We start from the raw sequence: 23,922 nt of genomic DNA on the forward strand, positions 1-23,922 counted from the left end.
TGTGTGTTGTTGTTGTTGACTCTACAGTAACATTTACAGTAGTGTTAGTTGTCTTTGGGGAAAGACCAAAATGCTCTAAAGTCCAAATACAAAGTTGGCCATTTCTGTAAGTGACAGTGTTCTTGCTATTTAGACATATGAAGAGCAAATTGCGAAGTTTCACTGGACGGTGCAGTTTAAGAGCAAGTAATCAAAATGCAAAGAGGCAAGCAAGCACAACTACACAACACAGACAGCAGGCCTTCTTACCCAGAAGTTTCTTCACCTCCTCCACACTCATGTATATGTTGACGCTGGGGTGGTGGTTGTTGTTGTTGTTGTTGCCTGAGGTGCTGCTCGGGCTGGCCAGGCACCCGGCCCCCTCCAGCAGCAGGAGGAAGAAGAAGCCCCCCAGCCTCCACAGCACCGAGTGTGGCCAACCTCGGGAGTCAGACAGGCTGCCGGAGCCGCGAACCAACCCCAACATAGCAGTGGTCCTCCGGCTCACAGTAGTTCTCGGTGATCGCCGGTCGCCCAAGTCTTTCTCATCCGTATCTGAAGTTAATCCCGGGGGGCAGCATTACTAGTTACTTCACGCCGGAGCGCCAGCTTGTAGCATCAACTCCCCCCTTTTCTGGCCACTTAGCCTGTTTTTGTCTCGGGCAGCTAGCTCAGACGGGCTAGGTTAGCCGGGGCAGGCTAACTCCGGTCGGGTGGTGCTAACCGTCCGCGGCCACACTGCCGTTAGCTGTCTGAAGCTTCCGGAGATTCACGACGTTTTTCCAGCATAAAGAACAAACAGCGGACTCAGACACATTGAGGCGCTCGGTCCTTTCCAGGAGAGCCGTTCCCGACAGTAGCGGAGCGGCTAACACATCCAGCTTTCCCCCTCCATGGTCTTTCCTCCCGTCGCCTTTTTTCGCTCAATCTCAGTTTTCACTCGTAGCAGGAAAGGAGGAGGGGAGGGAGGAGAGGAGGGGGGGAGGAGGGAGGAGGAGAGGAGGGGGGAGGAGGGGGGGCTGCTCCGAACAGGAATGGAATGATGCCTTCACATACTGTCGGAAATGTCAACAATATCAGCTGTTAACACCGACCAAAACAAAATATAGCTGTCTGCATTTGCGTTAATGTGGCCTTATCTTGGTATATGTACATACTTCTAAAAGTAGCTTGTCCACAGTATCAAAGCAAATACAGCCACATTTTACCAATCAAGTGTAAGTCTTAGACACACTTAATGTAAATTCAGTTTTGTTAAGCGATGGAAAAAAGGCAGGAATAGCAGGTACAACTCCTGACATTCACGAGGGTCACGAAGGCAGCACCAAAAAAAAAAAGTGGAAGGAGAATAAATAGCGATGACCATGTTGAAACATAGCCAAAAAAAAAAAAAAAAAAAAAAAAAGTTTTATCAAAGTGGTAGGCCAGAGACACTGCTGATATGACATTACATTTTGAATATTCAGTTAAGTGTGGTCTGTGTTTAGTTTGAGCTGGTTTCAGGGGTCAGGTCAGCGGTCTTCAATCACAGGCCCAATGAAGGAACAATGACAGGAGCTAGATAACAGTCCTGAACCTTTTTCTGAGGTGTACATTTGGACTTTTCACACGGCAATGAAGAACTACCACCCTCAGTGTGAAATTGTAATGTGAAACCTGATTTAAAAAAAAAAAACAATAAATTCTGTTAGTTTGATGGTTGTGGCTGTGCAGTAAGTGGCGTAATAATTCTCTGTGTGGTGTAAAGGCTGACTGGTGCATAGACTCAGTGAGTCTCTCAAACTATACTGATGGATGTGAACATGCAACTTTCATTTGTATTATTTTACAAATTATTATTACATTATTACATTATTTTACAAGTAAATTACTGACTCATTAAGTGATCCCTTCTGCCATATATAAGTATTTGAATTTGTATGCTTATTATTTTGTGTTTTTTACAGTTTTTTAGTTAGTTGTTCATCTGTGTGTGTGTGTGTGTGTGTGTGTGTGTGTGTGTGTGTGTGTATGCATTGTGATGACATATAATTTGAGATGACAGACAGTCAACCATAGGCTCAAACTGCAAGAGTGTATTTTTCTGAATCTCTGTACTTGGGTGCATGAGTGGATGATCATACTTGCCCATTGTGTCTTGTGGCTTTTGGGCATGTCTCTATCTGCCTTGTTTTGATGAAAGACAAAGCAAAAGTAAGAGTTTTTTTTTCCCCCCAGTCTGTGATGACCACTGGTTGATACAGTCACTTAAATGATACAATCTGTACTCAGCACAGAAAAAGGTAACTGTTAGTTCCAAAAAATAAGTCTGAAGAACGCTGTTTTTTTCCTTTTATTGTTCAAAAGAATGTGCTGCAAATTAGTCATGCACCACAACTGACTTTGGTTATCATTGCTTATTCATCGTAAATTATAAAAAATACTTCCAATCAGGTCATCTCCCAATCCTTTAAAAATGAACTGGGCTATTGAATATCTGACAACAAAATAACCAAGTGGTTAAACGTAAGTTAACATAACAAAACATAATGACATAGTTAAAATAAAAATCATACCAAGAGCCCAAAGACGCTGACCTTATAAGTCATGTCTTAAAGGAAACCTTAAACAGATCTTAATGCATGGGAAAATTGTGTCATTCAAGATGAAAATATCAACCTTAAAGAGACAGTCAAAACACAAAACATTTTAACATTTTTATTATTAAAATATTCACCTACAAAATGGCCTATAAACACTATTTACAGAGTGGAGAGCAGTGGGGCCTGTTGTGACACAGTGAAAGATATTTATACACTGAAAACACTGTCAGAAGAAGAGATGAATTTATGGTGTGTGGAAAACAATATACATTTCCCATTGTCTATGTAAGGAGATGACACAGCTGAAAAAAGAAAAGACTGGGACTTGGAGCGCTCTACAGTTATTTCCCTGAGGGACAAACCTGCAGCTGAATCACAAAAAAACCTCTCGTCATGGGTCAGCATGGACATGGAAATGAGGTATATCAGGTATCTAATGCACTGCAGTGGACTGCTTACAGGTTAATATGAAAATTCTGTCATCAAATATCAGGAGGGATCAATGGATATGGGACATTTTCATTCGACAGATTGAAGTCTCCCCATGAAGCATGGAGTTACAAACACAGCTGTCAGGGATAAAAGAAATGCAAGCTTATTTTCCGATGAATGGCAGTCTGTGTTTGAAAAGTTACAGTGAATTCTGACAGGGTTTTTCAGCACAAAAATGACCATAATTATTTACTTCAAGTAGATGATAAAAAAACCAATTTGAAGCAGGGAGGTTTTTCACATGACAGCGATGACAGTCCTTTCATCAATATCCAAGTGCTCTACATAAAAAAAGGAAAACACTTTTACTATAGAAATTGAACATCTTGTAATCTGCAATAGTAGCAGTGATTGTACATGATTCAAGAGAATATTTCACCAGGAAAAATGTGATTGTGCTGATTGTGGTAAAAAACAAACAAACAAAAAAACAACACAAACCTTTACTGTTGTCTGTTTGTTCTTCTGACTGCTGGGAAAGAGAATACCAGTGTGTGAAAAGAACTGAATTGGTTATGTTTGTTACAATGACTTCATCACAATTCAGACATCTTATTGAACTTACTCTGACTTTTCTTGGGAAGCACCGGTTCACAAATCTCTCGGTAACAGACATCTTGTTGCACTTTATATGTTCTTTTGTACCTGTGGAAAAGAAAACATGCTTACCTATTCAATCTGTTAGTTTACACACAGTTGCTGTGTTGCATTTTAGGTGTAAGCAAAACCAGAAAAAGGGGTCTGTGCATGACCTTACTTACAGGTAGTGGCACACTCCGTCCTCCCAGACAGGCACACTCTTTGTTTCAGAGTAGATGCGCGTACAAGGGTGTGGGACTCGCTGGCAAGCTGCAAACACACCAAAGATATAAATGTATTAAGTTCTTTAAATCAGTCTGCTGGATGCTTTAGGAGTCCTGTGGGATGAAGCTGGGCCCTTCTCTGTGGCTGATGGATGGTTTTAGGAAAGGAATGTTTAAACAGTCTGATGCTGGATGTTTAGGTGAAGGAAAGAGGCCAGGGTTTGTCCAGTGTCTCTTCAAACACAACTTCACCAACTTTGAATCATTAGTTAATTCAAACAGATATTTTGTTAGTGTTTTTCATTGTTTGGGATGACACTGGCTGTTTTAGTAGTAGTAGTGGTAGTAGAGATGAACAAAAGTTGTTTCCTTCAGGCAGCTGGCAGTTTCAAAGTATGACTGATACATTAAAAAAAAGGCCAACTGGATGGTCTTGAAGCTGTATATAAGTGCTTCCGAGATTCAGAAAGTATGACTCTAAAAGGATGTAATTTTGCTTAATAAATAAGTTTTTCCCTGTATCTAGTTTTTATTGCTGGTTTAACTTAAATTCAAAACATCAACTCCATTTTTGCATTCTCTTGTTTTGTTTTTAATTTCATGTAATGCTTAATAGTAGTTTTACTCACTTCAATTCATGCTTCTCCTGCTCTTTTTAGTTTAGTATTTTGCGATTTTCACATAATCTTTGTTTTCTATCTTGCCTCAATGCCAATTTATGATGTTTTAACCAGTTCCTTGGGTTGTGGTTGTGTGCTGTTTTTGTTTTTCCTTTGGGGGTTGGAGTGTGGGTGTGGAGGGTACTTATTGGTATAATTAGGTATAGATACATAAAACATGAGGCACATGGAGAACACTGAGGGGTATTGTCTACTGATAATATACTACTATTTCAAAGTGCAGAAGTCTGTTTCCAACCCCCCCAAACACTGAAAAAGACACTGACCTATACTTTAACATTGGTTCTTAGAAAAAATAAAAGCAGCACCATGTAAATCATATAGTGCTTCTTGCCTTTGTTGACACTGTATTGATGTTGTACGTTCATGCCCCTGAACCTTAAAGTTAACTAAGCCATTCATACATGTCAGAGGCAATCAACTGTCAGTGGAGCATGTTTCCTGCTTTCAAGGATCCAAAGGTCTGTTTGTAGCTCACTGCTCTCTGACAGTTTACATAATGAAATCTTACATAAATCATACTTCCAATTCACACCTTCAGATGTTCCAGTTACATTGAGAGAAAGCAGAAATGCAACTCTTGGAAGCACACAGACAGGTGAGGAAGACATCTTTCGTTGAAATTTCTTTGGAAAAGCAGCTCTACGCGTATTTCAGTGACATAAATGCCACCAGTTTATTTATAGCCTTAAACTGTGGTTTTGTTTTCCCTTGAAATAGCATTAAATTGTTCATCAATCATTTATCCTGTTCATGGTGAAAGGGGGCTGGGGCTAGTCCCAGCATTTATTTATGTGGTCTATCCAATTCAACACAACCACATTTCTTGAGTATGTGGGAGGAAAGCCATGGAGGCAGAGAGAGAAAAAAAACATGATTTTTCAGCTAGCAGCACACAATAATTGGTATTCGTTGCTTTCTTGAGCCATCATCAACACATAGATTTTTCATTGATCCAATACTCAATTAACTTTGAGTTTGAGTTTTAATAAGCAGATATTGTGCATCATAATAATGCGGCATTATAGCTGCAAAACATCAGTGAGTAAAGATTGTTAATGTGTCCACATTTGCATGCTAGTGTGAGTGTTTATTTCTTAGCACTACTATGGCTAAGAGCTATGTTATGTATGGACCATGAGCTGATGCCATGATTAAATAATAAATAAATGACATCTGTCTGATACATAAAAACAAAACAACTGTAATTATCACACATTAAGTCATTGTCATTGTATTTTTAGGGTTTGTATAGTTATTGTCTGTCTATAGTTTTTATTATATTGTTTATATTGTATATATTTTATTATTATTATCTTAATGTATAGTGTGTCTTGTTGCTGTGGCATGAGAATTTCCCAGTTTGGGCTCAATAAAGTACATCTATCTAGCTATCTATCTATAAAAGAGTCTTTAAATTTGTCCAATTAAGAGAACAAGATTGGGAAAACAGTGTCCTCATCAAACATCTAACTCTTCTTGTTTGTATAAAGAGGAAGCACATAAACTTACACAGTTCACACTGTCTGCCCTTGAATCCCACTGCACAGTCGCAGGAGAAGGAATCGCTTCTGTTTACACACGTACCCCCATTCAGGCAGGGCAGACTGCGGCAGTCCTGGGGCAATTCTAAAAGACAACAGCTGCCTTTAACATCCACACAACAGAATGAGTATGGGTCTCAAGTTTCAAGGCCCAATGGTAAACATTATCTAAAGCTGATATGAAATGGGAAGACACTAACTCCAACACCACTCAACTTCTTTTTTTAACAATCTACTTTCCCATACAGTTAGTCAGTTCAATAAATATAACATCCGTAAACTAATTAGTGGTCTCTTTCCAAAAGGATATTCATTTAATAAATACAACAACATATGAAGAGGTGATATCATATTGTGAAAACAGTTAAACCCCCTACCAGGATTTGTTCTTAAACCTTCTTCTTGAATCTCTAGTGCAAGGCTGATTTTGTTTGTTGTTTCCTCCATCTTCTCTAATCTAATCGGTGGGTCAGGTTCTGTAAAGCAAAACATTTCCTGTCATAAATAAATGTGAGGACAGAAAAATGAATGACAGACACGATTAACTCAAGTTAATCAGGGATGTAATACTAAATGAGACACTAAAGGTTTTGTGCACATTACTGATTTGACAGTCTGGCTAAAATTATATTATGACATCATGAGTGTAACAATTTTAAAAAGGGGAAGAACAATCTTAGAAAGGAAGCTTATTCCCTCCAGAGCATGATAAAATCTGTAAAGTACTTTAGACTGCAAACTTCTGCACGGCATTAAACTTAAAAAAGTCAAAATATATGAGAAGAAATTACCATAGAAAAAGCAAAAAGATAATTTTCTGGATTTTTTTTTATATATATATTTTCCTCACATTATCAAAAGCTACCATAGAACGCAGACAACGTGCGTCGGATGAAGTAGCTCCATTTGTATGATAGCAGAGAGCCCAGTTTACATTAGAGGTCCAGCTATAGTTCACCCAGATGGATCGTGGTTAGGAACATATGTTTATAAGACCATGACTTAAGTTGTTCCATTTGCATCTAGATAAGCAAATAAGATAACTCTTTTATTGTTTGGATATCCGGAGCAAGTCTCAATGTTGTGTTTTTGCATGTAAATTTAACAGATTTTCCGGAATATAATAGTTTCCAGTTTTGAAGCTGGAAAGAATGTTTTTATTGGTTAGTTATGTCAAATATTAACACGGTGGTGTGACATGTAGTATGAATTACTGTGAAGTATAGTTTAGTTGTACTCACTATTTCGATGTCGAATGGCTTTTCGAGGTAATTGAGGGAACTTTGCTGTTATCTTTGCCCTTCTGTCAATAAGTTCTGTGTATCTGCAAGACAGAAAAATGCACTTCTTGTCAGCATCAACTCATCAATCTTATGTTTGAGGGCTGTTTCAGCACCAATCAACATGATACCTGGGTAGTTCCTCTGAGTTCTCTGTTTCAGCTGTGCCTCCCAGGTCCTGAGGCTGGGATGGGGGAGGTGGTCTTCCAACATGACTCCCCTGTCCAGTTGCAGTTGGCCTCTCTCTTCTTGAGGATCTGGCCTCCATTGGCACTGCATTAGAGCAAATGAAACATAATGTGTTTTTGGAATCACCCATTTCTAACAATATAAGACAGTAAAGCAAAGAAAAACAAATCAAAGTAACGGCACATTTTAAGCAGATGAAAGGGTTATGAGAAACCCTCATTGACACTCACAGGTAGTGAAGGCTAGGTGCTGAGGTATGCTGTGGATCTGCTCCTGCCCTGTGTTTTTGATGGCCGTGAGAGCTACGTAGTAGTGCTGTCCTGGTGTCAGTTCACGGAGGGTGTAGGATCCTAACCTGCCATTGGGCAGGAAGCGACTCCTGGTATTCAATCCTCTGGTCACATTGACTACAAAGCCGTCTGGGACATTTCTTGGGTGGCGGCTCCAGATGATTTGTGCTGAATTGGTGGTCACATGTGACAAGGAGAGGTTCTGTGGGGGGAGAGGTCCTGAGGGAAACACATGTAAATGGTCAAATTGTTGAATGGATACCATTTTCTGCTGTGGTTTAGAATCACGAGCCAACCAAAGCTTTGCTTAGCCAACCATTGGCTTTCTCTGCAAAGCCGCTAGCTCACTTGACAATTGATCACAGAATTTATCCACATGCATATCTCCCTGAGCTATGACAAGAACATTACTTACTTACCTTCCTCTACCTAAATTGCCTACATTATACATAAAACATACATAAAACATGTTTAAGTTTTTAAAAAGCGATTTTCCTAAAATTACTGCAGTTAAACATATAAGCAAACACATGACAATTAATAGTGGTAGTGGATTTTATCATAAAAAGACAAGGGATACCAAAATAAGTTATTCAAATGTATAGCATCTCTCAGCTAAATGGTGTATTAACCTACTTGTCCAGAACTGCAGAGGTCCCGCTGAATGGCTGGTGGACGGATACTCATCTGGTCTGACTCCACTTTGAGTCAGCACGTCTAATGTGTACATCCGTCCAGGATGTAATGAACTGGCAAATGGAAAGAGGTGCACAGAAATGCATCACAGTGAACAAGGCATGAGCTCTTTGTATGAATGATGAAATAGTGTCCTCTAGTGTCTGTAATATACACTACCTAAAGCCATTCAATCTACAGCACCAGCGCCCCTTAGTGGTTATATGTAATGCTGGTGGTAGTACAGTAATGGGTAATGATCAATTTTTGGTATTCTTTTGAAGCACAACTCATGAATCTGACCTGAATGTATACTCAGTGGTGCTTGTGTTGAGAACTGCAGTGCGAGCCTCATTCCCATCTGATGGCAGTAAAGACACATGCACCCTGTTGACTGCGGCATGACGAGCTGCTTGAACAAGCCAACTGAGCCAGACTTGAGATGAGGACACATTGACCACCTTCAGCTGTTCCACTGGCCGAGGTCCTACACAGAAACACACAAGGAAAATCAGAATTCAAACTCATATGTATACATAAGACTTGTGATGAATATTTTCTAAACAGTATCTTCTAACAATGTGCTCACTAGTGCGGATTAGTGCTGTAGCAGGCTGGCTCGAGTCTTTTCTGTTGCTGCTTCGTTTGATGGAGAATGTGGAGATATTATAGAGTAGACCGGGCTCCAGGCCTCGCATGACATGGGTGGACTGCTGTCTATCCAGGTAGTCTGTTTTGGGATCCCTCCCACTCAGGGGTACATAGGTGACAGCGAATCCACTGATCAGGCTCTGTGAGCGCTCTGGTTCATCCCAGCGCAACTCCACCTCATTCTCCTCCACACGCAGCACATGGAGACCAGAGGGTGGTAATAAGTCTGGGGACAGCAGAACCCTTGCATGCTTAATCAACACATTAAATGACAACAGAAAATAAAGAGGATGAGAAGGTGGGGTGACAACTGACATAAAGTTTGAGGTGGGTGCTGATGTAGTATATTGTGACTTTTAACCAACCTTTCTCACAGTCTTTGCCTGTGTATCCTGTTTTGCAAACACAATTGTAATTTCCTCTCCTGTCAGTCTTGCAGACCCCACGGTTTCCACAAAGTTGCAATACACATGGGTCTTCCACTGGGCGGCGACAAACATAACATGTTATTCATGCACAACTAAAAAGCGTAATAATTTCAGTGTGAATTTGTTTGTAATGTTAACAAATCAGACAAGCAGTAAAAGCCAACTTACACATCTGGCATTGGTCCCCAAAAAAGCCATCTTTGCAAACGCACAAATAATGCCTTCTGTAACCCCGACACACACCTCCATTTAGACAGGGGTTGGATTCACATACTTCCTGCTCTGCACACACATATTGACAGCAGAACGTGATGCCTGTCCTTTATAATGTGTACACTGAAACACTGTAACTCTAAAACAACGTAACAGGTTGACTAAACACTGTACCTATTTGACAGTTGTGGCCTTTGAAGCCCTGTGGACAGTGACACAAATAGGAGCCAGGCTGGTCCTCACATGTCCCTCCATGCTCGCAAGGTTCCGACAGACATTCATTTATGTCTTCAGGGAGATGAAACACACATATGGAGAGGTTCTGTGCAAAGGGTGTCTGCTGATACATTTGAATTTCAGCATTTGACATTAGTAGGGATTGATTCGACTGTACCTGTTTGACAGCGATTTCCACTGAAGCCATGAAGACACTCACACTGGTAGGATCCAATCTGGTTGTGACATGTACCACCATGAAGACATGGCTGTGATAAACACTCATTGATCTCTGATAATATAAAAAAGAAAGAAAAGCACCACAATATATGAATTAACTGGAGTAACTGTAATCCAGTTAATATTTGAATTGTATAAAGTGAAAACACAGTTTTTGTTCTGAGTGTGTCTCCATGTGTTAGTGTATTACAGACCCTCACAAATAGGTGGCTGGCTCCAGTCTCCCTGAATACCACAAATGCTCTGGGTGGCTCTGGGTACTTGTGTGAAGCCAGAGTGACATATATACACAGCTACGGAGCCTGGTGTTGTTGAGGAGAACTGGACTTCAGAATGTTTCACTTGTGGGGGTGGCCCACAGCTCTGTTCTGAAATTAATACAAATACGGTGGTAATGTCAGCACGGCTACATAGTAACACAAACCCACAAACACTGGGGCTTAAAGGAGCTAATCCAGTACATTCTAAGGGCAACAGAGGTGATTTCCATGGCGAGCTCTGTTTCTGTCCTCCTAAAATTACGTCTAGCATCCTGTTAGAGCATGTAGACATGAATCATCAGGTCTAATCAGGACTTACTTTATATAGTTTATGCAGCTGTTCTATATCTGTATATGTGGGGTCTCCGGTGCAGCAACACTGCTAAGATTATCTTCAGACGGAAAGTCAGAATCTCTTCACTTCAGCATCAGAATGAGACTTGGACATTATGTTGTGAGCAGTCTGCTTACCTGCAGAAGTTACCACTGAGCTCCTGCTAATTTCACAGTGTCTGCCGCTGAAGTAATCCGTACATTCACATTTATACTTTCCTATGTAGTGAAAACATGTCCCCCCATTCAAACAGGGACTAGATGCACAGGGGTCTGGTTTCCCTAAAATACAACATGGAAATATACAGAAAATTAATAGGGAAAATAATCACACACACAATGATAAAAGTAATGAAGACTTGTTTGAGCTTATCAACATCACTCTAAGTAAAACAAAACGTAAAATATTGGCAATGCTCCTAAAGTTACCTTATCAAAATGGCAAATAAAATTTTGTCTTTTGACAGATTGATTTTTCATAGATTTGCAAGAAATGTTTTTTTGTTTGTACACCAAATTATTTGAATGTCACACACTCACCCACTTCACAGTGTTTTCCAGTGAATCTGTAAGGACACACACATCTGTAGCTCCCTGACTCTTCCTTGCAGGAGCCTCCATTGCGGCAGGGACCAGAAGCACATGTATTAAGTCTAACTGAAAGGAGACAAGAAGAGGGGAATCTTTGAAGGAGAAACCTCTCTAGATTTTAATCACACAAAATAAATCTGTTCCAGTACATTGCAATTCAAGTCATAATTTGGGAAAATAGCTCAGAACTCAGTCATAAGAACAAATTAGCATAAGCCTTTCAGCATTGTAATATTTCAAACAGCATTACGAGTAATGACATGTTTCCTGTTGCATTAAAGCTCGGTTGGAGTTTGAGCAATAACCCACAGGTCTGAGGGATGATTTGAAAAAGATGCCTCAGGAGTTCATGTGAAGGTACTCTTTCAGTGTCTTCATTAGCCATGCTACCTTTCTCGCAGTGCTTTCCCCAGTATCCATATTTGCATTCACAGGTGTAGCCTCCATCCCGTTCATAGCAGTAGCCCCCATTCAGACATGGAGAGGAGTCACACACCGATCGGGGCTGTACTGAAAAACACACACCGAGACTTGACTGTGTTCCATTGCAGTGGTACACCTCCTAAATTTTATTCAAGCATCTGGGGCTTGGTCCAACCTTTAAAAAACACATTATTTAGCATTTTATGATTTGATAACATACAAATCTTACAAGGACATTTAACAATATAATACATCATTTAGAAATGTCTCCCCACATCGTTAATGTAAACTGCAAATGTGGCCAGTGTGTTTATTAATGTGTTTGTCACCATAGTAACCAGCCTTTCACGCAATAACACATAACTGCAAAGTGTCCCGCTGTTGAGTTGGTGCTCGAGGTTCTTACCATAGGGATAGAAGTCCTTATGATCTAGCTCTAGTCCACTAGTCTGACATGTACACAGATAAGTTCCACCATACTCCAAACAAGGACCCCCATCAGGACATGTTCTGCTGTTACTGCATGGCGTCTGGGTTACTTCTGGGAGGAAACGATTTGTGAGAGATGTTCACAATTTTTGAGAAAAATAACCTCTGGTTAGATACATTTTTAATTTGTGAAATACATTTTTTTTATATTCATCAACGTTCTTGTAAGACACATAACAGTATGCATATCATACCCACCAAACTGACAGTAGAGTCCTGTGTAGCCTGAAGGGCATTTACACGTCCCATTGATGTCCACACAGACACCCCCATTCTGGCAAAGACATTCCTCTGCAGAGAAAGAAGAGGGAGAGAAAGAGGAGAGAGAGGAAAAGAGAGAGAGAGTGTTTGAGTGTGAGTGAGTGTGTGTGTGTGTGTGTGAGAATGAGGGGAAAGAAGCTGGAAAGTTTGCTCCAGCTACTTGAAAGAAAATACGTAAATGAAGTTTTCAGGATTGCTCTTAGTGTAAACATTGACAGAAGGTAGAAATGGTCAACATGTGTACCATATGCTGAGCGCCTTTCATCAGCTATATTGTAAACTATATATTGATTTGCTGTCATTTCTCTCTCCCTAATCCTTTCCACCAAAGTTCACAGAACCAGAAGATTACCAGTCAGCTTGCTGCACATCCGCTCTGTACAAATTGTAAGAATGTTTTTATTTTCCTCTGCTTCCTAATTACAGCAGTGGATCAAAGGAATTGGCCATATCACAGCTAAATGGCTTTCCTTTGAAGTCCCAGGAGCTAGGTGGAGGGTATTATTTTTCTGATGATATGGAGCATGTTTTGTGACCAAAATGTATAGCCCTGGGGGAAATTAATGGATTGCTAATTTGCAAGAGCCACTTTCATTGGCCACCTGTGCGGCCCTGGCCCTTTGATCTGAGAGCCTGATTAGGCACTTCTGAGTCCTACTACTTTCTCTTCCTTGAGGATCATGCTCCTTTTTCCACTGTGCCTTCCAAGTGAGCCAGGCAGGAAAGTATTTGGGAGATTTAAGAGAGCCTATATAAGCACTGATAGTTATTTCAGCTCAAGGGTGAGAAGTAGCATGCATTTGCAATAGCTCAAATACTATAAAAGAGCTTTTGGTGGGAAATAAGGCAGCAGATGTTATCAGAGGATGACAGTAACCTCTCAGGGGAGCCAAAATTAACTTTAAAGGTCACACTAGTTATTTCCTACACCAAGTTTATTATCATTCTGAGATTAAACATAATATTCAATGGCTTAATATGGCTTCATGAAAGGAAAGTATAAATGAGGATGATGGAGCTTTGCATATTTGGTGTTCAAATTGCCTTATGGTTATGCAAGTAGCAGCTGTGCTTGAAACTATAGTGTGGTGCAATGGCCAACCTCCAAAGAAACAAGTAGCGGTGTGGAAGCATGCATATTTCAACAGCTCTGTCTGAAGAAATGACCTGAATACCAAAGACCAGCTTTGACTCATAAAGAGGCCTTTTTAAGTCTAGACAAAGCACTTCCTCTTGTTGGTAAACTAATAAAATGTGCTATAAAACAATTATTCACAACATCAAGCGACCGGTTCCTGTAGTAAACTGGGCGAGGTCTTGTCAGTTTTGATAATTACAATAATCCATCATCACAGCAGCCTCTTCCAGGGCAGAGCTCTAAATTCCTGTGGGATAACACAGCTCCTCTTCAAATACCCCGGTCTGCTCTCTACCTGCCCTCCTGCCTGCAGTAAGTGTCAACTGGCCAAGTGCACAATACCTTCACACTTGTCACCATAGAAGCCTGGAGCACATGTACAGTTAGAGAGTCCGGAGCTGGTGTATTCACAAATCTGGTGCTTCTTGCAATCCTCCTCTGCACACAGAGCTGCAGATGGAAAAGCAGGACAGGATGTGGTTTGAGAATCAAAGTGAATCTGATTTTTTTTGGCAAGACTTTGACTGTAGCTGTACTTGCTTCTACCTGTTTGGTTTTCCACCTCAGTTGAATTAACCTGAAGAATCACAAGTTCTGAGAACAAAATATATGAAGGTTTGAATTGTTAATATGCAAATAACAACAAAATGCATTTTTCAAACACGCATTTGGTCTCTAAATTGAATAACAAAATTGTTTTTCTTTTTTTTCCCCAGTTTTCTTTAAACATTTTCTGCAGGTTGGCTACCATTACCTTGGTGTAAGTGAGAAAGATGTGATGAAGTGTATGGAATATATATGAGATCAGGCATTTAATTCAACTTATAACAGGTATAATGTATCGGTATATCAATAGGATGCATTTGTGCCAACTGGAAACTGCTACTTCAAAATTCTGAATTTTTTCTGGGTATAAATATCTGTGACCAGTCTTCGCGACACAGAGCCCAAAAAAACAAGGATATATTGACATTTGAGGTGTTGAGGTATGGCTTTTCTGTGTTGGGATTTAATTTGGTTTTTAGTTACTAAATACTATAAAGCAACCATTTTTGTTGACAGCAAAGTAAGTGGGTTAGGGTTAGGGTTAGGGTTAGGGTGTGATTAGGTATGATGGAAACAACTGCATTGGCAGGCCTCAGCAGGACAAGCTCACTTAGTTTGTGCCATGAACATTAATTTTGCTCTCAGAGAGGTATGAGAAGATTCCCTTTGTGCTCATGCCAGTTGGAAAAGATGTTACATGCCAAAATGAAAGGTGAGAGCCGTACTTACAAACTATGTGAACAATTTCAACAAAGAATATTTTTTTCCTTTTTTTTCTAACAATTTTCAAGTCACCTGTCTCACAGAGGATTCCAGTGAAGGTAGCAGGACATATACAGGTGAAGTTGGCCACTTCATCGATACATTGGCCTCCATTCAGACAGGGCTGTGACTCACATTCGTTTATGTCTGGAGAATAGACAAAAATCAGTTAATCAAAGGACAGACGTTTATCTGCTGTTCAGTCAGTTTGTCAGTTGTCTAAGACGCTGGGCAGAATTAAGATCACTAAATTTCCCTGCTCAAAGCATCAAGTTTCATTGACCAGGTGTCTGGTATTAGAGGTAATCCCGTCTCATGTAGAACCCCAGATCCATAAACTGTGCAGGGACTGATAATTTCATTCCACGCTAGTTTCAAGTTTCATCAAGAATAGACACAAAAAGGAAAAGAAAACAAAATGTTTTTATGGAAACCCAGCTGACCTCAGTGAACTTAATCACTGTGTTCAATAATAAAGTTTGTGACCCAAGAAAAAAGAAAGGAGTTGTTTGCAAATCAACCTCCCCATAACCTCAACTTGGACCCATTTGTCATCTTAGACTGGGAAACTCTTCCGACACAAACATCTGCCAAATGACTGAGTTTGATGTAGAAAGCAGCAGTATTTCCTCTGGAGGGAGATGCCTATTTTTCCTGGGCCTGTGAAAAACCTTGCTCACCTGTCTCACACAGAAGACCAGTGTAACCTGGTTCGCACACACAGGTGAAACTGCCAGTGCCTTGTAAACACTGTGCGTCGTTGAGGCATGGTCTGTCTTTGCACTCGTCAAGATCTGCAACACACACAAATATACAGATAGACATAGACAGAGCCATGCTCAAGGAATATTTACTCAGCTGATTAATATATCCGCCACACCACTCCCCTCACTCTGCAAGTATGTGCTGCTGGCTGTGAAAGGTATTAGAAGAGGTTTGATACATCTCTACAGGCAGGACTGTGGGAATAGGCACAGAAGTTCCAGAGAGGCTGAACAAACATATTCAAAATTATTTATTTGTGTAGAAACTGCTTAATGAATCACAAAATACTTTATTATTTTGTGAAGGTAACTGGAGTACACGCAAGTTTTTGGGCAAACTGTCAACTCTACCTGTTTCGCATAGAATCCCAGTGTATCCAGGAGGACACTGACAGACGAAACTGTTAATCTGGTCTTTACAAGTCCCTCCATTCTGGCAAGGATATGAATCACATTCATCGACATCTACAGAGTAAGGGAGAAATACAATGGAGGTAGTATAACTTTGTTCATTAGAAGTAAACATCTGGTCACGGTAAAACGTTAACAGAACAGGACATGAAGTTGATACAGCGCTTAAAGCAATATCCTGGTGCCCTTTTGGCAGCTCAGGTGAATTCTACTATTGCTTTTTCAAAGTTCACAATATTTTTTCTGGCTGATCTCAGGTAAAGAGGTATTCATTCATAGTGTAGAGCGCATGTCAAACACGACCGAGCAGGAAGTAGTTTCCACCATAACTTACCAATCTGGCATCGTCGACCAGTGAAGCCAGCCAAACAAGAGCAGGTGAAAGAGGGGTTGCCCGTAATACAGTCGTCAATACACTGGCCTCCATTCAGGCATGGTCGCAGGTGTGGGCACACAGACGCTACAGAAAGAGGTCAGTGGACAGGAAACTCTGATGAATAAGATGGCAGGTACAAGTAATTAAAAAAATAATCTCTCAGGAAAAGGTCTCACCAGAGTTATTGCAGCCACCCACTTCTACATGTGCATCGTCTATCCGGAAGACCCATCGGCCTGGGTAGCCCACGTTGGTGGTTCCCTCAACGTTCACCACATCAGCTGTGCGAGAGCCAGGGATGTTGAAATAGCGCTTCCCGTCACCGGCATTGAAACCTGCCTGGGAGGAGAGTAACAAAGAGGCAGACAACACAAATATATTTATTTATTAGTGTATGTATGTATGTATGTTTGGCCATCTTTGAAATATGTAGTTTGCATTTTCACAGGAAGCAGATCTTACTATACATCCTACATCACACTGTTGCTACAGACAAAAAAAAACATGTTATCTTACCTGCGCTGCTATCCCGCCTAGTCCAGCCAGGTTTCCTCCGCTGCTGGCATGCATGCCTGTGGTCCAAGTGATGTTATTGTACTGGAATATAGTGAAGGAAAGCTCTCCATCTGTTATGAGCACCACTTGGAAAGTATTTACCTGCACATAGAGGATGAGGCTCCGTTAAATAAATTCCAAAATTTTAAGAAATGTAGTCATAATACATTTATCTCAGAGTCTTCGCAGTAGTAGTATAGGTTGCAACATCTCAACAAGTTTGTCAGAGACAAAACAGACTTTTCCGGACATTAATTCACAGATACCATTAGAATGAAACCCCACATGCTCTCAGTCGCAACAAGTGATACTGTGCAGTTAGCCTAACAGTCTTGTAGCTGGTTATTGGGAGAAGATATGTACTAAAATTGATTTTTTTTATCTTAAACACACACACACACACACACACACACACACACACACACACACACACACACACACACACATGTATATATATATATATATATATAAGAAAGTAGTAAGAAGTGCCTAAACAGTAGTTAAGGGGGATTTGTAAAGTTAAGAACAAGTTCTTACTGGTGTGAGGGAGTTGCCTCCAAAGAAAGTAACTTGGTACCATGTCGATATGAGAACCCATGTTGCATTGAAGTTTGGGAACTCTGAAAAATATGTCCTGACATCATCTGAGGCCCTGCTCAAGATGGAAGACTCTTGACTTTCTCTGTAGAAGACTTTCCCTGCCCGACGGTTGTCCACATCAGCCCAGAAAGGTGCTACGGCCCTCCTGTCTCCAGCTATTGGAAAAGCTACCGGTGTAAACTGAGACACCTCTCTCAGGAATGATACAAGGCCATTGTTGTTAACCTGAGGAAGACATACAGTTTGAGTTAGAGCATCTGAATAACGTTTATCTTTTATTTTCCTCCACACGTCAGATTTAACCACTGTTTAACCACTTTATCGTTAGGTTGAGTTAGAGTGGAAGTGCAGAGGAATGTAAGAGGTTCTGTGACCTCATGGAGCAAACAGCAGCATGGAGCAGTGGACGCTCCCATAATGGATGTTTGCACTTCACATGTAGCAAACAGATGCTACCTTTATTCCGTGAAATTACAGCAGCTGAGAAAACCTGGTTTCTTCTGTTCATGCACCTGCAAAGTCATCACAGCAGGAAGGACATTCATAGCCTTATAGAAGTCTACAGGATGCACTGAATCAATACACTGTAGTTTGTTGAACTATAAACTTTGAAAAAGATCAGGCTTTTGAGGACCATGACTGGTGTATAGTTTAGCAATTGTTTCTGAGTTTTCTTTTTCTTCGGTCACTAAGAATGAAATATCATACTGTATTGGGTACTAGTTCAAACATATTATAGATTAAGCAATGAATTTGTCACAAAAGACAAATCTATGGCTAGGGGAAGACACACACATCCAACAAAAAGCTCATGGTGGCATTAGTGTTATTATTAACAAAGACTAAAAAAAACTCTGGAAGGTCATTTTCTGGGGATTTGTCACCACGAGCGACTGTTTTAACATTACACACCATGTAAACTGATTCATCATTAACATGAAAATATTATTTAATGCAGGTTTAAACTTTTTTTAAAAAAATGGTCTCCAAACCAACAACTAAACAACAGTAAGGATTTTAAGATGAATGTAATAAAACTAAGACTGTAAATGCAACAGATTTCGTTTTGTTGCTTACTGTGGTCGATCATAAACATATTATATGCTGCAGAAAAGAGACAAATCATTTATAATATATATCTTGATATGACATATGAAAGATGGGGTATTTCGGAAGAAGCAGTCTTGCACTTAGTTAGATACAACTTCGAGGAGATCAGTTTTTGCACTAATATCCTCTGAGAGAAGTCGCTAAACTTTTCTGTGAAGAGAGAAGCACTCTATGCTGAAGTGTTGAATCCTCATGAAAGGCTTTCATTCATGCACCATTTCTGCATCATCAGCTAGAAGAGATTCTCCCCACCATAGCACCTATCGAGTTTCTCCTAAACACTGGCATGAACTTTGCCTCTCTGCATTCAGGACGAGCAGCATGTGACAGTGACAAAGCAACATCAGATGGCTCTGCTCAGCCCTGCCTATATGAAAACCATAATTTTCGGACATTGCTGTAAAAACAGCAGAGGAAGTTTTACTTGGCTCAGCCCAGGGCTCAGTTAATTGCCCAACCACAGCCTTCCCCTCTGCATCAGCGTGATGTGGTGAAAATGTGGCCAATGTGGGGAAAAAGAGGACCAACTACAGGGGCAGGGCCCAGAGGTCAGCCAGAGCACCATCTGATACTGTGAAGAAAACAAAAGAGAGGGCACAGGGCTGGATGAATGAAAGGATGTACATGAATTACAAACCTCCCACACCCACATACCCACTAATGACAGACCTGTGGTAGCAGTGGTCTGGAAGTCACCCATCTTACAGCAAAATTAGTGTAGGAAATCATGGTGAACGCTAAATAGAGTTTATACTTCAATACTGGAAATGTTAAATTGCCTAATCCAATCTATTGTAGCATCTGGAACTGTTTAGGCAAGTGTATTTCTTCCTTATTAAGATTTTTAGGTTATTGCTTTGACATGAATATGACCTCAAAGGAATTTAAATTGAACTTGGGACCTTGTCCTTTGCATAATATCACATCTTCTCATGAACTGTAACTAGTACAGATGTCCAGTGAGAAGAGGTTCTGCATCACACATATGTGAGAGAGTGAATGGGTTCAGTGCTGCTTTGTGTAATGCTGTAAAGTAACCTAAATCAGAATCACAGGGGAAAAGGTGCAATCAGTCAACCTTGTAAGAAGCATCTTTCTCACCATATTTTCTCAATGGTGCCACTTTAGTCTACAGCCCTCTTGTTATTTTTTGGGTAATTCTTCACCGGATTTTACTTCAGTGGTTTTCTTTAGAGCCAAGCATTTTACAGAATAAAATAAACTTTCATCTGGCTTATGTCATGCCAAAGTCAACTCAAAATAAAAAAGTTGCCCATGGATCAGCTCAAGAAAACATAAATTTCCCTTGTAAAAAAACAGTTTTCACAGTCACAAGCTTGTCCAATTATCTGACATGACCAAAAGAAGTGACTAGAGTCTGACAGTGTATGCACTTGGCTGTAACAGCTTAGCATTGGTTCACTTTTATCTACAAAGAATTGAGACTGATAAATCCTGGCTGCAAAAGTGTGGAAAGTGTTGAATATAGTGTCTATATGGACAAGAAACTATGTGTAAGGTAGTTACACATTTCAATGAAAATGTAAAAAAAGTCATTTAGGGAGTTAGACAGGAATTTCATGAAGTCATTTAATGACAATTTGGGAAAAAAAGTTTAATCATACTGACAAAGGGCCTTAAACAAAAAACATCTCATGATAAAAACAAGGAATTAGTATAAAAGCCTGATTAACTTAGCATGAAGACTGGAAACAGGGTGTGTGCTTTGACTGTATTCACAATAAACTAAATTCTACCTACTAACACTTAAAAATGGCAAAATGCTGTATCTTGAATTTTTCATAAGTACAAAAAATGAAAAAAAAAAAAAAAAGTAGACTGCAAAAGTGCAAAAAGAAAAATGGCCATTCATGCCATCATTAAGGTCTGAAAAGCAAATCTTAAGTTAATACAGTGTTATTTGAACCATTGGCTGTAGCAGTGTAAAGATATGTCTTGGTGGTGGTTGAAGTAAAGGCAATTTTTTTTTTTTTTTTTTTTTTTAAAAAGCACCAATTCATAACAGAAGAAGCACACACCTCAATGCACTCTGTAACATCTCTCATCACAGATATGCATGTAGAAAGCACCCATGCAGAGCACAAAGAATAATATTTGATGCACACATCTTTGAGTCATACATAGTGGTGAGTGAAGCTAAGTGAGTGGAAGTGTTGAAGCTCCTCAGAAGAGCAGCAGAGCAGTAGCACATGTGGAGTCTGTTAGGAGTGTAGTTGCATTGTGACACGCTCCTGGCATGCGTCTTTCAAAATGAATTTTAATTTTGTTTACATGTAGTTACAGACAAATGCCACTTTATCCTGTACATGTTAATATAAAAATGACAGTAAGGGGTTCCCCATGTAAGAGTAGCTTGTATCTTTCTTCTGGCCATGAAAATACGTCCATCTGATGCCTTTGATCATAACCATTTACTCTCACATCTGCTTTTAAACTTGTGTTCTTTCTTCTATGACCTTGGATGTCCTCTTTCATGTTCATAACACTGACCATCCGTAAGAGTAGTTAATCCATGATCTGCATTGTTTGGAAGCTCTGAAGATGCTTTGCAGATACATCTGTGTTCTGTTAAAGTGATTGGTCATTTCTCAGATAAAGCAGCTGGACAGTTCCAGGGGGAAGACCTCTGCCATGTTATCTGAGGCGTGGGAGGAGGGGAAAGGGGACCCGGAGGAGGAGGAGAGATCCCGGCAACATATGAAAACTCACAGACACAAACCATAACAGAGGGAAGGCCTGGTTACCAGGAGGCACAAGTAAGACTGGAGCATGACCAAGTTGGACGAGCCATGTGTGTAAAAGGATTTTTAGGGAACACAAGATCACTGTAACCAAGTGTCACATGGCTATGTCAAGGCCAAAATACACTGCTGCATTTTTTTATCACAACTGCTAAAAATAAATGTCTTACTTCAGGAAGGCAAAAAGTTAAGTTAAGGTTTTAGAGGATCTGTGAGGGGTTATAATCACTTATGATAACAAAGTCATACAGCACCCACAGAACTAATGTCAGTTTGCTTCTGCAGCTTCTATCTAGTGGAAGGGTTAGGGTTCAATGTAATGTTGTAACCCTAAGCCTAACCCTTGGAAAATACTTCTGGGAGAAACTATTAATGCAAATTTTGTTCTTAGTATTTACTGAACTATTACCTGGTCAAAACATCTGTCTGGGGCCAATTGCCATGTGGCCCATGCACTTTGCAGCAGAAGTTTAATGGATTCAGGTGAGGTGTTTAAATTGAGCGTGACTAAAATTTCAAATGCCTGCCACAATCTGTTGTGCCTTGCGTGACTACAGAATTACAGTTCAGTGAGACGCAGAGTGAACTACGGGATATCACATCGCAGCTAACACAGCACATTTCAGGATGTGAAGTTCCCAGATTTCTATCTCTCAGATGATAATTCAATCTAAGTTCAGCAAGCCAAGCAACTGATAACTTGTCTTATCTTGTTTAAATTAACTATTGTGTATCAGTATTAGTAGAGGATAAGAGATGTATTGGAATTCATTGCAAAACTCACAAAAACACAATGTGCCAGCAGTTGCGATGATCATTGTGTTTAAAACTCAGCAGACAGAAAAAAAAACATTCATTCTGTTTTTGTACCTACGGCATCACTCAAAGTGTACGGTGTGTAGATGCAAGAGAGATTTAAAAATGTCTTCACTGGGGGACTGACCTCACTCCCTTGGCTCAGATGCTTAGATTAGAAGGATGACCTTTGGCCTCGCCCATTGTTGCCATGCTTTTACAGCTTCCCCTGCCCAAGGTTTGATCAGGGAGGGGGCAGGCGGGGCACCAAGTGAGGGGGGGGGAATGGAGAGCAAATGCAGATGCATAACCACAACAGGTGGTGTTGATTTAAGGGAGTTTTGCCTTTCCATGTGCTGGAACTGAACCCAATACATGACAAAGGCAGATCAAAGTGTGTTTCATTGTGGTGCGTGAAAATCCTTGTCAAACCATTCGGCTACTCTCCCATGAGCACTGTTTCCCACTCACTCTCTCTCTCTTCTGCGTGCATACTTTCCCCCTAGTCTCTGAAAAAGAACTGCTCACAGATGCTCTACAGCAACAGCATGAACACAAACTGTCATTTCCTTTAACAGCTCTTTGTAGATTTAGCAGAACAGAGCACACCACTGTTCCGTAAAAAGTTCACACTCAATCTTGCTTGGTGCACTTGAGAGCCCAAAGTGCAGAAAGGGAAGATGTAAAGTGAAGAAAATGTTATGGAGGATTTGCCGGTGGGGGGATAATACAATATGCTATAAACTAAGTTATACACCAGAGTTTGCAAGTGAACACAAACATACACAGACTCTCAAAGGGCATTGCAATGTAGTATTTGGCTGTATGCCAAATGTCATCTCCCTGAGGGTTTTACACAATCCACACCATGTCAATTCCAATTGCCAACTGCTAAGTGCACGCACAGCCATGCCTGATATATAAGGACATAAACACACACACACAGACATATACACAATTGAGTAAAAACTACTCTGTACTCACATATAGTCCTCTGTGTCTGTCTCCAAAGAAAGGGAAAGCAACAGAGATCTCCACCAGCCCCGAGCCTCCGTCGTCCTGAGCGATGGTCTGGGTGTCCCCCTTGTCCTGGCCAAAGGGATAGAAGTCCACCAGGGGAACAGTTGGTTCCACCCCAGGCAGCAGGTCCAGGGAGAGCAGGGTGCAGAGGCAGGGCAGCAGGGCTCGCAGCACCAACACCATGGCCTCAGCCACCCAGGGATGGAGCTGACAGCAGGCACCACAGAGGGGAGGGAGGAGCACACACACCTGAGGCAACAGGAGCAGAGCAGAACAGGACAAGACTGTACCTTCCTCCTCTCAACCACACCAGTGCAAATCCTCCCCTGACTGGCTCTGCCTTTCTCTCCTCACTTGTCCTTCAGTAGTGAACTGGGTTTCTTGTGAGAGACAGGGGAATACTGTAGATTCCTTGCATTCTGCTTGCTGCTGGGTACTGCATGAGCTACACTCCCGTCTTACTG

At 40.6% G+C, this 23,922-nt stretch overlaps 2 protein-coding genes across 6 annotated transcripts in view; both read right to left on the reverse strand.

The window, feature by feature from the left end:
- ryk (receptor like tyrosine kinase) overlaps positions 1-934 on the reverse strand; it is a 31,110-nt gene extending 30,176 nt beyond the window's left edge. For all 4 annotated transcript variants that reach the window (XM_029499509.1, XM_029499511.1, XM_029499508.1 and 1 more), the window contains exon 1: positions 250-934. In XM_029499509.1, coding sequence (XP_029355369.1) covers positions 250-466 — 217 coding nt within the window. In that variant the 5' untranslated portion in view covers positions 467-934. The remainder of the gene's footprint in view (positions 1-249) is intronic.
- Positions 935-2,378: 1,444 nt separating this feature from the next.
- sned1 (sushi, nidogen and EGF-like domains 1) lies at positions 2,379-23,915 on the reverse strand. Of its 2 annotated transcripts, none has more exons than XM_029499855.1 (32): positions 23,423-23,915; positions 17,709-17,996; positions 17,133-17,273; positions 16,793-16,955; positions 16,575-16,700; positions 16,181-16,294; positions 15,746-15,859; positions 15,099-15,212; positions 14,304-14,351; positions 14,100-14,207; positions 12,557-12,649; positions 12,276-12,410; positions 11,837-11,956; positions 11,396-11,512; positions 10,994-11,137; positions 10,457-10,630; positions 10,201-10,314; positions 9,981-10,094; positions 9,762-9,875; positions 9,531-9,647; positions 9,104-9,391; positions 8,818-9,001; positions 8,476-8,588; positions 7,780-8,058; positions 7,492-7,633; positions 7,322-7,404; positions 6,458-6,556; positions 6,049-6,165; positions 3,815-3,902; positions 3,619-3,698; positions 3,495-3,522; positions 2,379-3,334 (listed from the first exon to the last, which is right to left on the reverse strand). In XM_029499855.1, exons 1-31 carry the CDS (start codon positions 23,639-23,641, stop codon positions 3,497-3,499), a joined length of 4,176 nt encoding a protein of 1,391 aa, XP_029355715.1. In that variant the 5' UTR covers positions 23,642-23,915; the 3' UTR covers positions 2,379-3,334; positions 3,495-3,496. The 2 variants fall into 2 exon arrangements, with proteins under 2 accessions (XP_029355715.1, XP_029355714.1); XM_029499854.1 differs by having other exon boundaries at positions 3,495-3,525.
- Positions 23,916-23,922: the final 7 nt, after the last annotated feature.

This window comes from Echeneis naucrates, chromosome 4, assembly GCF_900963305.1.
Source record: "Echeneis naucrates chromosome 4, fEcheNa1.1, whole genome shotgun sequence".
NCBI lineage: Eukaryota > Metazoa > Chordata > Actinopteri > Carangiformes > Echeneidae > Echeneis > Echeneis naucrates.